This window comes from Mobula hypostoma, chromosome 2, assembly GCF_963921235.1.
Source record: "Mobula hypostoma chromosome 2, sMobHyp1.1, whole genome shotgun sequence".
NCBI classification, from domain to species: domain Eukaryota; kingdom Metazoa; phylum Chordata; class Chondrichthyes; order Myliobatiformes; family Myliobatidae; genus Mobula; species Mobula hypostoma.
Window position 1 is genome coordinate 211,221,200 of NC_086098.1, and position 15,937 is coordinate 211,237,136.

Genomic DNA, 15,937 nt, shown 5'->3' on the forward strand with positions numbered 1-15,937 from the left:
GAACACCTACACTCTGTCCGCCAGAGAAAGCAGGATCTCCCAGTGGCCACACATTTTAATTCCACATTCCATTCCCATTCTGACATGTCTATCCACGGCCTCCTCTACTGTAAAGGTGAAGCCACACTCAGGTTGGAGGAACAACACCTTATATTCCGTCTGGGTAGCCTCCAACCTGATGGCATGAACATCGACTTCTCTAACTTCCGCTAATGCCCCACCTCCCCCTCGTACCCCATCTGTTATTTATTTTTATACACACATTCTTTCTCTCACTCTCCTTTTTCTTCCTCTGTCCCTCTGACTATACCCCTTGCCCATCCTCTGGGTTCCCCCCCCCACCTTGTCTTTCTCCCTGGACCTCCTGTCCCATGATCCTCTCATATCCCTTTTGCCAATCAACTGTCCACCTCTTGGCTCCATCCCTCCCCCTCCTGTCTTCTCCTATCATTTCAGATCTCCCCCTCCCCCTCTCAAATCTCTTACTAACTCTTTTTTCAGTTAGTCCTGACGAAGGATCTCGGCCTGAAACGTCGACTGTACCTCTTCCTAGAGATGCCGCCTGGCCTGCTGCGTTCACCAGCAACTTTGATGTGTGTTGCTCACCTTTCATCAGCCCAGTTTAAGGTATAATAAATGATTGACAAAGCATTGTCTTTACCTTGATAATTAAATTTGATTCTACGGACTGCAATGGAACTGATTTTCGGAAATAGTTTACAATACACAGCCAATGCACTATTGCCTTGTTAGCTCAAGCCACTAAGAATGGGTATATAGATGAAAACAGGCTTTTCTTCTACACACAAGTCTGAATTAGCTTATCTGGAGGGTTATCCGGATATCCCTGGGTTAACTGCTGATTACACCCAGGTGATTAGTTGGAACAGGAACAAGTAGTGGAATCTCCTTTGATGCTCATTTATTAAATAAACATTGATTCAATTTTGGCTTTTGTTCCATAATAAAATTAGGATTCAATGCCACAGCCTTTTATTTTTTTACTTTATTGAGAGTTACAGTGTGGAATAGGCCCGTCCAATCCATGCAGCAAACCACCAAATTAACCCTCACCTAATCACAGGACAATTTACAAGGATCAATTAATGGAAAGTCTTTGGACTGTGGATGGAAACTGGAGGGAACTATTGCAATCATGGGGAGAATGTACACAGGTGGCAAGAGAATTGAACTGCAAATACTGACTTCCTGAGCTGTAACAGTGTTCTGCTAACTGGTACCCTACTATGGCACCATTGCATGAATGGCAGCTTTCTGAGGAAGCCACAGGAGGGTGACGAACAGCAACAAGATGAAGGTAATATGTTTAGAGAAGTAGGAGGATGGAGTAGTGAAAACTGGTGGAAAATAACCTTTTCAAATTAAATATCTCCTTAAACTTTCGAAGGTATTATGGTGGTAAGGTATCTTCCAAAATTGGACATTTCAGAGTATAGGCAGTCCTCGATTAGGCAGATATTTACTATTCAAATTCTAGGTATACACTCACCAAGGCAGAAAATAAAACTGGCAAAAGTATAGTGAGCCTATCCTCCAAAACATTGCCTAATGGTCTGCTTTGGAATGCACAGTATTCGGTTGTCCCTGGCCTACTGAAGGTGTGAATTGCAGAGATGCTAGAAAATAGGAAAGTGCCTTAATGCAGTAGAATGAGTTGAAAGTTTTTAAAGTGTATCTTGGATATTTATGTTCTTTATTAATGAAGTGAAATGAAAACCTCAGTGTTGAGCATCATACTAATCACATCTTCCTGCATTAATCATGAATCTGTCTGCAATTGGTTTTTATGTAGAAAATGGTTGTTTTCTATGATTAAATTATCATAAAAGATCAGACCAGACTCTCACCTTTGACCTGGTGGTGCCAAAGATTTGAAAAGGCACTGAATACTCAGTGACCTTATACAATCCAGTTCCTGACCTTTGACTCCCAGGGCCATTTACACAACTCCTTCCTGCCTGGTCATCTATCACTGGAATCAAGCTTTCTTGCTAAATGCAAGTCTCCTTCAAGCAAGAATGACATTATTATGATTTCACTGTAATTTAGCTGGAACACTGGGGAGATATTATATTCCTGACCTTTGACACTTCTGGATGGTTAAACACAAGAAAAGAACAGCTTCTATATTCATTATCTGTACTGGTATGTGAACAACTAACTCTTCTCGTCTTCCTGAAATAACAGACACTTTACTACAATGATTTATGTCCAAATGGAGGGGGTCATACCTGCAAATGAAGATTTTTATTTTCTTGATAAATTTAGATTTGATAGCCTATTGGTAACAAATTAAAGAAAGGAGTACCAATCACCCAGCTCAATCTTTCGGTATGACCCCTTTAATAATTTCTCTCTGGAGGCTTTTGCAATTAAATTACTTTGGGGAAAAAAACATATAAATAGAAATTATTTTCACATTGTCCATTACGCTAGGTGGCCTGGAATAGAAGTAATCAGTTTGTCTCTCAGCACGCATTTGGAATTCCAGTTTCAGTGAAGGGTCAGATCTTGACCGGGGGTTGGGGGGGGGGAGGCGGGAGGAGAGAGAGAAGCGGGTGGAGGGTGGAATTAAGGGTTGGTGAATAAATAGGAAAAAAAAATGTAAACTCGGCTCCAGGAACCACATAAGTTCCAGGAACAGCATTTGGAAAGAGGGGCTCATTTGTAACCTTAGTGAGTTTATGTCACACCAGAGCCATGTTATACAGACAGGAAGGTATAAGGTTAGAACCATGAGTCAAGCGGGAGTCACAAGATAAATATCTGAACCATGCAGCATATTTTATCTACTACTCATTCTATAACTATTCTCCACTGGTTGAGATCCATTCAGGGAGGAATCTGGCACTTTTCTAGTCTGGGTGCGCAGTGGCATGGATGGTGTGCAATAATATCTGGAGTGAAAATTACTTCAGAGTTACATGTGTTTGAAGAAAGTATAACATTAACTCATTGCTTAAGGCAGCCATATTTTTCTTTGTGCTCCATAATACACAGAGTGGACAATTCATTAGGTATTTCCTTTACCTAATAAAGTAGCCACTGTGGTCTTCTGTTGCTACAGCCCATCCACCTCAAAGTTCGATGTGTTACACATTCACAAATGCTCTTCTAGGCACCTCTGTTGTAATGTGTGGTTATCTGAGTTACCGCCGCCTTCCTGTCAGCTTGAGCTAGTCTGGCCATTCTCCCCTGACCTCGCTCATCAACAAGTTGTCTTCACACACAGAACTGCTGCTCACTAGATGTTCGTTTCTTTTCCCTCAGCGTTCTCTCTAAACCCTAAAGACTGTTGTGCGTGAAAATCTCAGGTGGTTAGTAGTTTCTGAGATATTCAAACCACCCCATCTGGTACCAACAATCATTCCACAGTTAAAGTCACTTAGATCACATTTCTTCCTCATTCTAATGTTTGGTCCGAACAAAAGCTGAACCTCTCGACCATGTCTCCATGCTGTCTTGCCCTGAGTTGCTGCCACCCGATTGGCTGAATAAATATTTGTATTAACGGGGTGTACAGTTGTACCTAATAAAGTGGTCACTGTGTGTATTCCTCTGCCACTCCGAAGTTGCTAACCTCCCAGCCATGAATAATGCCAACATGACTGTGACCTTCAAGTTACCACAAGAGCATGATGATGCAAACCTCACTGTGAATACGCCTCCTACATGCACAATACTTTTGTTTTTGGTTGAGGTCGTTTCCATTAAAAGCAGGGCTGTAATTAGCACCATGTTGCCCCCCCCCCACCCAACTGCACGAGGCAAGAAAACAAAGCAAAACAATAAATAACATTTTAACCCTTTCAGTACTAAGTTTCAATTTCTGCTTTCACTAAAATATAGTTATAATAGACATGCAGCACAGAGACAAGCTATTAGCTCGAGTCTGTGTCTACCATCCAGCACCCATTTACACTGATCTTACAGTCATCCCATATTTCATTCCTGCACATTCTCATTAATTCTCCCAGCATTAAATTCTACTATGTGTGTACACACTCCAGGAGTATATTACAGTGGCCATTTAACTTACCAACCTCAATCTTTGGGATGTGGGAGGAAACCATAGCAGCTGGGTGAAACAGTTGCAAACTCCATGCAAACAGCATCTGTGGTCATGAATGAAGCCATATATCTAGTGCTGTAATTACTTATCTTAATGGCAGTACAGTGGCAATCAGGTTTGAATAGGCATCATTACTAAAACACAATTTAAGCATTTCAGTTATGGGGCTAGTATAAAATCAGAAATGGGATTAATGTGGGATTAGTATAAATGGGTGGTTTATGGCCCGTGCACGCTCACTGTTTCAGCATTTTTTCTCCTCTCTGACAATAAGTTAGAAACAGCAGTTCTTTTTTAAAACCACTAGATGTGACTGGTATCGACTTCAATAATGGATTGGAGGATAGGAAAAGAGCATGAGGGAGAGAAAAAAAAAGCTGCTATTGTAAGGGTCATGGTCAATAGTATGTACATAATTCATATACAAACTGTTACATTTGATCAAAAAGAACAAATTATTACTTCATTAGATCAGAAAGCCTAGGAGGCCCCACAGTGTTGCTTTTGTTGCCTTCATTTATCTGCTTAATAAAATATTTGTTGCACCTTGCCGAGAATACACGGAGTTCCTGAGAACTGAATGTGGCATCCTTCAGGATACCGGAATGGAACAACAGAAATCAATCGCTAAGAAATTATAAAGAGTGGATTTCTATTTTTCATCAGATTGCAAGGAATTGTGGTGGAATTATTTGAGCAATTTTTTCCTTCATATTTGCAATTTATTTTTCAATCCCATTTTGTTATATTTTAATTTTCATCTTCAGCAAGAGCAATACAGCAACACCTCCGTTAATGCTTGTGGAAATTCAAAGGAATTATCTTGTATGTCCATACCTGATTCAGCTGTGCTTAAAATGGCTGTGCATCAAGTTTGTGTGATATTGTCCTTAATCACCTTATAGTACGCCAGATGCCAATTTGCTTTTTTTTTTTAAAAATTCACTTAGAATTTGCTGAGAAAATGTAAAATTTATTAGCTTGATTTATTATTTCTCAGAGCGGAACTTACCTATCCACATCTCTATAACACAATTAAAGTTTAAAATAATCCCTTAGTACTTCAGAAATGGAGGACAAGAGATGTGAGCCATTAAGAAAGGGTATTGAAAGCCTGTTTGATGTGATGGGTTTGAAGAAGGGTTTAATTAAAGGGCACTTACAGGAAGGAGAATGTTATCAAGAAAAGAGACCATAAACACCAGTAAAGTAGCAACCAGATGGGGCAAGGGAGAATATTACAAAAAGCAAGGACTATAGAACCACAGGTCGTAGGAGCAGAATTGGGCTATTCGGCCCATCAGCCCTGCTATTCCATCATGGCTGATTTGTCATTGCTCTCAACATCTTTCTGCTGCCTTCTCCCTATAACCTTTGAAATCATTACTAATCAAGAATCAACCAATCTTCGCTTTAAATGTGCCGAATTACTTGGCCTCCACAGCTGTATATGGCAATGAATTCCCCATATGCACTAGCCTCTTGGCTCAAAAAAAATTCCTTCACATTTCTGTTCTAAAGGGGTGCCAAAGCATTCTGAAGCTGTACCCTCTGTTCTTAGACTCCCCCACTATAGGGAAACTTCCTCTCCATATCCATTCTCCCTAGGTCTTTCAATATTCGATAGGTGTCAGTGAGATCCCCTTTATTCTTCTGAATTCTGCTGAGTGCAGGCCCAGAGTCATCAAACGTTCCTCATCTGTTAAACTTTTCATTCCCATGATCATTCTTGTGAACCTCCTCTGCACATTTTCCAACGCCAGCGTATCCTTACTAGGATAAATAAGGGGCCCAAAACTGCTCACAATACTCCAGGACCAGCTAGAGTTTAGCTTCTTTGTCACCAGCTAAATCACACAACAGGACTCTTTTTCAAACCCACCACCCCAAATTAGCAGAATTTACAACACGTCAAGGGACATGAACTCCTTTTCATGCAAAATACAGAACAATGGAACAAAGGGGCTTATTGTTTAAATGATAATCACGTTAATCACAAATCAATTCAGCAGCACTTCCTGCACTGGGTTTTGTGACTCGTCATTCAATACAATATAGAGAAAAGCTACTAAATATTCAAGACAGCAAAAAAACAAAAATAGCTAAATCAAATCAAAATAATTAACTTGTAATATTTTACACAAAAGATAAAGATTTTACTGATAATAATTCATGAAAATGTCACATTCTTTCAGCCCATTTGAGAATAGGAGACTGATAGAAGAACACAGATTGAGTTGATGGTTCAGTGAGCAGGTGTTCGGAACAGGCAAACCAGAATGGACTTCTACACCATGCAAGTAACCTGCAAGAGAATCATTCTGCCAGACAGAAAGCAAAGTGCAAAACTGCCAGGTGTTGCTGAGACAAGCATAAGAAGAAAACACTTCCATCTCTGCTGGAAATAAAGATGTGACATTGCAAATGGTTTCAGGTTGTAACAAGGGAAAGTTAGCACAAGTCCCAATTTACTACTTTATCCAAGCAACCACCTCTTCTTGCTGCTGCCATCAGGTAGAAGGTACAAGAGCCTCACGAGCAGCTGTGGAGGCCAAGTCACTGGGTGTATTTAAGGCAGAGATACATAGTTCTTGATTAGCCAGGGCATCAAAGGGTATGGGGTGAAAGCAGGGGAGGGGGATGACTGGATGAATTGGATCAGTCTATGATTGAATGGTGCAGCAGACTTGATGGGCCAAATGGCCTACTTCTGCTCCTATATCTTATGGTCTTATGGACTTGCACCAGTAGGTTCAAGAACGGTTACTACCCCTCAACCATCAGGCTCTTGAATAAAAGGGAATAACTACACTCGCTCGCCCCATCGTTGCAATGTTTCCACAGCCAATGATCTCATCTTAAGGACTCTTTATCTCATTATCTTATTTATTGTTATTTATTTATATTTGCATTTGCACAGTTTGTCGTCTTCTGCACTTTGGCTGATCCTGTTACAGTTACTATTCTATAGTTTTGCTGAGTATGCCAACAAGAAAATTGAATCTCAGGGTTGTATGTGGTGACATATATGTACTTTGAACCACCTCTGACCATACAAAACTGCATCCATCAGATAGGGAGCACGTTTTAACACATTCTGACAAGGCAATATCTGTGGGAGGACGAGGTCAGGAGGGACTGAATGGCAAAAGTGGTGGTGGTGGTGCCAATGTTTTATAGACAGACGTGAAGACCATCAATCCCATCTCATCTGGCTTTTCAAACATTTAAATAGGAGATGAAGGACAACAGACAAAAATAAAATCAGCTAACAGCAGGGGGAACTTGGTCTCAGAATGAAGGAGGAAGCTGTAAATTATTTGACATAACAATAAACTAACCTCATCTGGACTGGCTGCTTGGTAAGTTCGACATGCATCTTCGTAACTTTGCTCAGCTTCAGCTCGGTCCGGAGAATCAGGCCCACGAGACTCGTAGACAGGCGTAACGTTGTGGCACAATGAAATTGCTTTCACTGCCTCATGAACACGAATGGCGACAGTTTTACGCATTTTAGGCGTTGCTGAGGAGGATTTGTCTTGTGAAGCAGGTGGAGGCTGGGGAACAAAAGAACTCCAGTTTATTTCAGCATAATAGTTACATTCATCATCATCATCAGGATGGCACGGTAGTGGTGGTTAGCAAAACAGCATTACAACGGCAGCGATCAGAGTTCAGTTCCCGCTATCCGTAAGGAGTGTGATGGTGTGTGTGTTTCCACCCACTTTCCAAAGACATACAGGTTAGAGCTAGTAAATTGTGAGCATGCTACATTGACACTGGAAGTTGGTGACGTTTGTGGCTGCCTCCAGCACATATTTGGACTGTGTTGGTTGTTAACATACTTCACTGTATGTTTTAATGTACCTGTGACAAATAAAGATCACCTTTCTCTTTCTCCATCATTACAAGAGGACAGAGAACAACGCAGACCAAGGGGATGAGACAGCACTTTTTCCACAGGCCAGAACTTGCCTTTTGGAACTCAACTTAGATAGAAGTAGGGAAATATAATCTGCCCACCAACTCTTCAGAAATCAACACTACTCAATAATTTAATTCCCTCACAAATGATCTAATTGACATTCTTATCTTTACCAACAAGATAACTAATTAAATAAAAAGGTTTCAAATGCAAATTTAGCATTATAAATCCTTCTAAGGATGTAGAATCCTGGCCACCTTTGATGCTTCATCTGTCTGCTGTGAGTGACGATGACAAATAACTGAAGTACTTGTGCCAACAACACTGAACAAAATAAAGACTTATTGCATGAATGGTTAACATGGAAGTGGAGTTAATATTTTCTGTTACAAACTCAAAAAGAATTGCAGTATGGCTTTAGGGGAAGCTGTCAGAAGCTACAAAGGTTATAACAGAATACAACATGCATGTGAAAATACATTGTCAAGTTGTTTGGGTAAAAATCCTCAAATGTTCCCAGCAGTTCAGAAAATCTGCTGCATTTAGTAGTTTGTAAATTATTGCTACAGACTTGGAAAAAAGAGTGGAAGGAAAGCCTTTGTGTGTCGTGTATAATAGAACTTGACAGCAAGCAAATGTAAAAAGCAAACACCACTCTTCCTGGTATGTCGGACTTTCTAGACTATAGTTTCATGTGTAATGTACACTTAGCTTGTTTATCTTACTTAGGTATAGACAGAGCTTCCTCAAATACCCTCAATTTCCAACTCCTCCCCCGCCCCCCCACTCCCGATCAGAGAGATGAAAACCAGTGAGGCTTTTTAGTTTTTGTCAAGTAACTCCAACTTGGAATCATGCATCCATGCATTTATGCACCTCAGGTGAAAGGTAGAATTGGAAGGCTTTGATTTTTCTGCAGCCAAGAAAGCAACCAAAACTTACCATTAACACTCATCGATAATAGCTAACCTCATGCATTACTGTAGGTGAAAGTATACTCTCAAATCCATAACCTAGCATGGATTTAATGCCTTCAGGGAACGAGAGAGAATTGTTATAAATATTAACACACAAAACAAAAAGGACAATAGAATGGAAGTTTAGATGCTTGTAACAGAAGAATATACAGTACTGTGCAAAAGTCTTAGGCACATACAGTATATATAGCCAGAGTGCATAAGACTTCAGCAAAGTACTGTATTTGTCAACATGGAGCAGAGAGCCAGTTTGTAAAACTGGCAGGAGCACAGGATATTGGGGAAAGGTGATGGTGGAGTGCCGCGGGACACTAAACAAGGTCATCTGATTCCAAACAATTTGTTTATTGATCATTACAGAATGTCTCTCTGATGCTTCCCACTCCCTCCCCTCTCTCCATTTCCCAATTATGATTCCCCACCCCCTGCCCAATCTTAATCCACAATTGAGACCCATATCAGAATCAGGCTCATCATCATTCACATCATTCATGTCATGAAATTTGTTTTTTTTTGTGGCATCACTACAGAGCAATACATAAAATTACTACAGTACTGTGGAAACATCTTAGGCACCCTAGCTATATTCATGTGCCCAAGGCTTTTGCACAGTACTGTAGTTCAATGATTTTGTCAATTATTAAATAAGAGTTTACATACTTGCTTTCAGGGGATATATTCGATTCTTGGGCACATCGTATTTTGAGAAAAATTCTATTTTTTTCCTTGGGGTGGTAGGTTGTCTATTAGTAGCAACATCAGGTTAAGTTACCAGAGTTTCTCTTTAACTGGACAACCATTTCACTGGCAGTCCACAACCATGAATCTTCTTAGATGAAGGTTAAACAAATACTTGAAGAGGAAATGACAATGGGTAACAATGAAAGGGTAGACTGGGAAAATGTCAATTAATTGGAATAGATCCTAACGTTAATAGGAAATGATGAAAAGATGAAACAGAAGGTGAAAATTTATTTCTAAGTCATATATTCAATCATTTTCTGGAATCCTAAATAATAAGTTCCACCCTTCTGCCAGAGATTCACAGCTAGCCACAGTTTCACAGATGCCAAGCATTTCACTTCACTTTTTATATGTTAACCAAGATAGACAGTATGATTCAACACAACATCACTCAGTTTTGAATCATCATCCATTTGGCACTGAACAGTGCAGTGATTAGCTTTTTTTAAAAACCACATTCTTAGCCAACTCATGCAAGATGGAACTTTACTGCTCACCAAGGAACGGTTTATCATTATTAAAGGACAGCATGTAATTAACCTTTAAGCAGAATCAAGTTAGAGTCAAGCCCCAATCTTACTGCTGGTACTGCAAGTGTTGCACTAACTGATATACTACCATGCCATTCTTTATATAAATAAATATTTATATTTATTTGTCAATATACATTTTAATAATACATGAAATAGTGAATGTCTCATAATATTTAAAGAACAAATTAACTGTACAGTACACATGAAAAAATATGTACCAGACTCATTGTGAAACCAATGAATGGGCTCAGCATCAAGATTGCATGGGTTATTAGCAAGGGTCAATAAAGGTTAGGTTTTAATGAAGCAGCCATTTTTGGAATGGGGAACTGAGGCTTTGACACAAGAGGCTTCAGAGCTAGGAGAGGTGAAGGTTAGGATGAGGTTTCTATCAAGTTTCTCTTTCTTTCTTTATTAGTACCTAGCTAGAGTGGTGAGAATGGATCCCAGGGCCACTTGTGTGCATGTCATGCACGACGTGGGGGATTTTAAGTCCTCCAGTCTCCCTGATTGCTACAGTGCATATATAAAGTATTCAACCTCCTTGGAAGTTTTCATGTTTTATTATTTTAAAACATTGAGTCACAGTGGATTTAATCTGGCTTTTTGACACTGATCAACAGAAAAATTCTTTCATGTCAAAGTGAAAACAGATTTCTACAAATAGGACTAAATTTATTACAATTATTAAACACGCAATAATTGATTGCATTATTACTCACCCCCTACAAGTCAGTATTCAGTGGATGTACGTTTGGCAGCAATTACACCCTTGAGTATGTGGATTGGTCTCTATCAACTTTGCACCTCGGGACACTGCAATTTTTCTCCATTCTTCTTTACAAAACTGCTCAAGCTCTATCAGATTACATGGGGATCGTGAGTGAACAGCCCTTTTCAAGTCCAGCAACAAATTCTCAATTGGACTGAGGTCTGACTTGGCCACTCCAAAACATTAACTTTGTTGTTTTTAAGCCATTCTTGTGTAGTTTTGGCTTTATGCTTGGGGTCATTATCTTGCTGGAAAACAAATCTTCTCCCAAATTGCCGTTCTCTTGCAGACTCCATCAGGTTTTCCTCCAGGAATACCCTGTATTTTGTTGCATTCATTTTACCCTCTACATTCACAAGCCTTCCAGGGCCTGCTGCAGTGAAACATCCACATAGCATGATGCAGCCACCACCATGCCTTATGGTAGGGACGGTGTGTTTTTGAAGATGTGCGGTGTTTGGTGTATGCCAAACATTGCATTTAGTCTGATCGACAAAAAGTTCAGTTTTGGTTTCATCAGACCGTAGAACCTTCTTCCAGCTGACTTCAGAGTGTCCCACATGCCTTTTGGCAAATTCTAGCTGAGATTTTATAGGAGGTTCCCCCCCAACAATGGCTTTCTCTATGCCACACTCCAATAAAGCTGTGACTGGTGAAGCACCCTAGCAACAGTTGTTCTATACACAGTCTCTCCCATTTCAGCAACTGAAGCATGCAACTCCTCCAATGTTGTCATAGGTCTCTTGGTGGCCTCCCTCACTAGACCCCTTCTTGCACAGTTACTCAGTTTTTGAGGTTGGCAAGCTGTAGGCAGATTTACAGCTGTGTCTTATTCTTTCCATTTCTTGATGATTGATTTAAGTCTACTCCAAGGGAAACTCAGTGACTTGGAAATTTTCTTGTATCCACCACCTGACCTGTGCTTTTTGGAGAGTTGCTTGGAGAGTTGTCTTCATGGTGTAGTTTTTGCCAGGACACTGACTCACCAGCAGTTGGACCTTCCAGATACAGGTGTATTTTTTTAACTATAATCAATTGAAACACCTCGACTGCGCACAGGTGATTTCCATTTAACCAATTATAACTTCTAAAACCAACTGGCTGCGCCACTCACAATAAAGAGAAAATCTGCAGATGTTAGAAATCCAAGCAACACTCACAAAATGCTGGAGGAACTCAGCAGGCCAGGCAGCATCTATGGAAAAGAGTATATACAATGTTTCAGGCTAAGTCCCCTAAGGCCCGAAACATCGACTGTACTCTTTTCCATAGATGCTGCCTGGCCTGCTGAGTTCCTCCAGCATTTTGTGTGCATTGGCTTCACTATTGATGATGTGATGTGTCATATTAAAGGTGAATACCAATGCAATCAATGATTTTGTGTTTTGTATTTTTAATGAATTTAGATTGCTTTGTAGAGATCTGTTTTCACTTTGTCACGAAAGACTTTTTCTATTGAGCAGTATCAAAAAAAGTCAAATTAAATCCACTATGTTTCAATGTTGTAAATCAATAAAACATGAAAACTTTCAAGGAGAGGTGAATACTTTTTGTAGGCACTGTTCATCTGTGAGAAGTGCATCTCAGTGTAACTTGTTAGGAAACTGAGGCTGCAGCTGGATGACCTATGGTTAATTTGGGAGAACAAGGAGGTGGTAGTTACAGGGGGTAGTCACACCCACGTTGCAGGAGGCAGGTAGCTGGGTGACTGTCAGTAGATGAAAAGTGCATAGGCAGTTAGTGCAGAGTACCCACGTGGCTGTTCTCCTCAGTAATAAATATATTGTTTGGATTCTGTTGGGGGAAAGCCACAGCAAGCAGCTCTTTGGCACCAAGTCTGGCTCTGTGGGTCAGATGAGAAGGGGGGAAAAAAAAGAGAAGATCAGAGCGATAGTTAAGGGAACAGACAGGAGATTTTCTGGACATGAAATTCACCAGCGGATGGTACTCTGCCTCCCAGGCTCCAGTATTAGAAATGTTTCAGATCAGGCTCACAGCATTCTTAAGGGGAAGGGTAAGTAGCCAGAAGGTGTAGTATATATTGGTACAAATTATAAGTTGGAAAAAGCGATGAGGTCCTAAAGAGGAAATACAGAGAGCTAGGAAGGAAGCTGCAAAGCAGGACCTCAGGGATAGTAATCTCCAGATTGCTGCCTGTGCCATATGTCACTGAGAGTATGAATCCGATGATATGGCAATTGATTGACTGATTGGTGCCTTCTTAGGGCAAAAGGTGTAGATGGGTCAGACTTTCTTAGGTGCACCTAGGAAGGATTCCTAATACACTATGTATTCAGGCTGACTGGAGGACAGGCCATATTGGATCTGGTGCTAGACAATGAACCAGGTCAAGTGACAGATTTCTTAGTGGGCAAGGTCACGTGATACACCTGTCAGTGGGTGAACATTTTGAAGCAGAGACCACAATTCCCTGACCTTCAGCATAACCTTGGACAGAGATAAAGAACAGACAGTGATGAAAAGGATTTAAATGGGAAGAGGATCTTGGGAACATAATTTGGGAATGGATGCAGTCAGGGAAATGCACAAAGGAAATGTGGAGGTTATTTAGGGAGCACTTGCATTGTGTTTTGAAAAGATTTGTCCCAGGGAAAAGATGTTAGGGCGAAGGAACCATGGTTCACAAGAGATGTGGAACATCTAGTCAAGAGAAAGAAGCTCTCTTAAAGTTTAGGAAGCAACGAACAGATAAGGCTTTAGAGAATTATAAAGTAGCCAGGAAGCAGTTGAAGAATGGACTTAGCTAGGAGGGGACATGAGAAACCCTTGGTGAGTAATATTAAGGAAACTCCCAAGATGTTCTACATATACGTGAGGAACAGAATGATAACAAGTGACAGTAGGATGAAACAGGGATAGAAGAGGAAACATGCATCTGTAGTTGGAGCAGGTAGGGAAGATCCTCAATGAATACCCTGCTTCAGTATTCACCAGTGAGTGGGACCTTGATGAATGGAGGACAGTGTAAAAATAGGCTGGAATGCCGGAACATGTTGATGTCGAGAATGAACTGTGCTGGAACTTTTGCAAACCAATAGGATAGATAATTCCCTGGGGCTAAACAGGATTTACCCCAGATTATCAAGGGAAGTGATTAAAGAAATTGCTGTCCCTTTGGCAATTACCTTTGTGTCTTCACTGACCACAAGAGTAGTACCAAAAGATAGGAGAGTGGCAAATGTTATTCCTTTGTTCAAGAAAGGGAGCAAGGATAACCCTGGAAATTGTAACCAGTAAGGCTTACTTCAGTGGTGGTCAAGTTATTGAGGAAGATTCTTATACAGGATCTATGACCATTTTCAGAAACATAGCCTGATTAGGGTAGTCAATGTGGCTTTGACAGGGGTAGGTTATACCTGAAGCCTGATTGAACTTTTTGAGGATGTGACAAATCACACCAATAAAGGCAAAGCAGTGGATGTGGTGTATATCGATTTTAGTAAGACATTTGAAAAGGTTCCCCAAGGTAGACTCATTTAGAAAGTCAGGAGGAATGGCATCCAGGGAAACTTGGCTGTGTAGATTTGGAATTGGCTTGCCCATTGAAGGCATAGCAGATAGAGACTATTCTGTCTAGAGATCAGAGACCAATGGTGTTCCACAGGGATCTGCTCTGGAACCCCTGCTCTTTATGATCTTTAGAAATGACTTGGATGAGGAAATGGAAGGAAATTAGTAAGTGTGCAGATGACACGAAGGTTGGTGGTGTTGTGGACAGTGTGCAAGGTTATCATCGTTTATAATGGGATATTAACAGGATGCAAAGCCAGGCTGAGAAGTGGCAGGTAGAGTTCAACCCAGAAAAGTATGAAGTGATTCACTTTGGAAAATTTAATTTGAAGGCAGAATATAGGATTAATGGTAGGATTCTTAGCAGTGTTTAGGAACAGAGGGAACTTGGTATCCATGTCCATTGATCTCCCAAAGTTGCAGCACTTAATAGGGTTGTTAAGGAGTATGGTGTGTTGACCTTCATTAGTTGGGGGATTGAGTTCAAAAGCCACAAGGTAATGTTGCTGCTCTATAACACTTGGAATGTTCTGTTCAGTTCTGGTCACCTCTGCACAGAAACAGTATGGAAGTTTTAGAGAGAATGCAAAGGGGATTTGCCCGAAAGCAGCCAGGATTAGAGTGTATATCCAATAAGGACAGGCTGAGGAGCTAGAGCTTTTCTCTTTGGAGCAAAAGAGGATGAGAGGTGATTTGATAGATGTGTGTAAGTGATAAAAGGCATGGAAAGAGTGATCAGCAAGCATCTTTTACCCAGGGCAGAAAGAGGTAATATAATGGGGCATAAGTTAATTGGAAGAAAGGACAGGGGTGACATCAGAGGTAGAATTTTTTTTTCAAACATAAAGAGTGATGAGTGTATAGAATGCGCTGCCAGAAGTGGTGCCAGAGGCAGATACCTTAGGGACATTTTAAAGGCTCTTTGATAGTCACAAGGTTGAAAGAAAACTGGAGGGCTATGTGGGAGGGAAGGGTCAGTTTGATCTGACTGGAGGTTGAAATGTCAGCACAACATCATGGGGCTGAAGGTCCTGTATTGTGCTATACTATACTATGCTACCTGTAGCATTTAATTGCCCCTTCACTCTGTCAAGCGAGTAATGATTAGTTTGGTCATTCATCACACACTTACCTGCGTATATGCACTAAAAACATGGCTCTCTACTTCATCCATTGAATCCAGCCCATAGGACACTGTACCCAAATGAAGACGTCTGAACTGCATCTCATTTTTGGTAAGGGTTCCTATGAAAAAGGGAAAAATGGGTAAAGTTACTGAACTTTGTAACTTATCAAAGGGCATTTTAGTCACATGACACCATTGCCTCTTGAAGGGCAACACCATTCAACAGGACACATTTT

The 15,937-nt window shown here is 40.6% G+C and overlaps 1 protein-coding gene across 4 annotated transcripts in view; it reads right to left on the reverse strand.

Annotated features, from left to right (window-relative positions):
• The window catches only part of LOC134342850 (probable phospholipid-transporting ATPase IIA), a 174,575-nt gene that overhangs the window by 95,125 nt on the left and 63,513 nt on the right, over window positions 1–15,937 (reverse strand). For all 4 annotated transcript variants that reach the window (XR_010017124.1, XR_010017123.1, XM_063041479.1 and 1 more), the window contains 2 exons: window positions 15,708–15,820; window positions 7,435–7,650 (listed from right to left, as the gene is read on the reverse strand). Coding sequence is in view for 2 of the 4 variants with exons in the window: in XM_063041479.1 (XP_062897549.1) it covers window positions 7,435–7,650; window positions 15,708–15,820 (329 nt within the window). In the remaining 2 variants the exon portion in view is untranslated. The remainder of the gene's footprint in view (window positions 1–7,434; window positions 7,651–15,707; window positions 15,821–15,937) is intronic.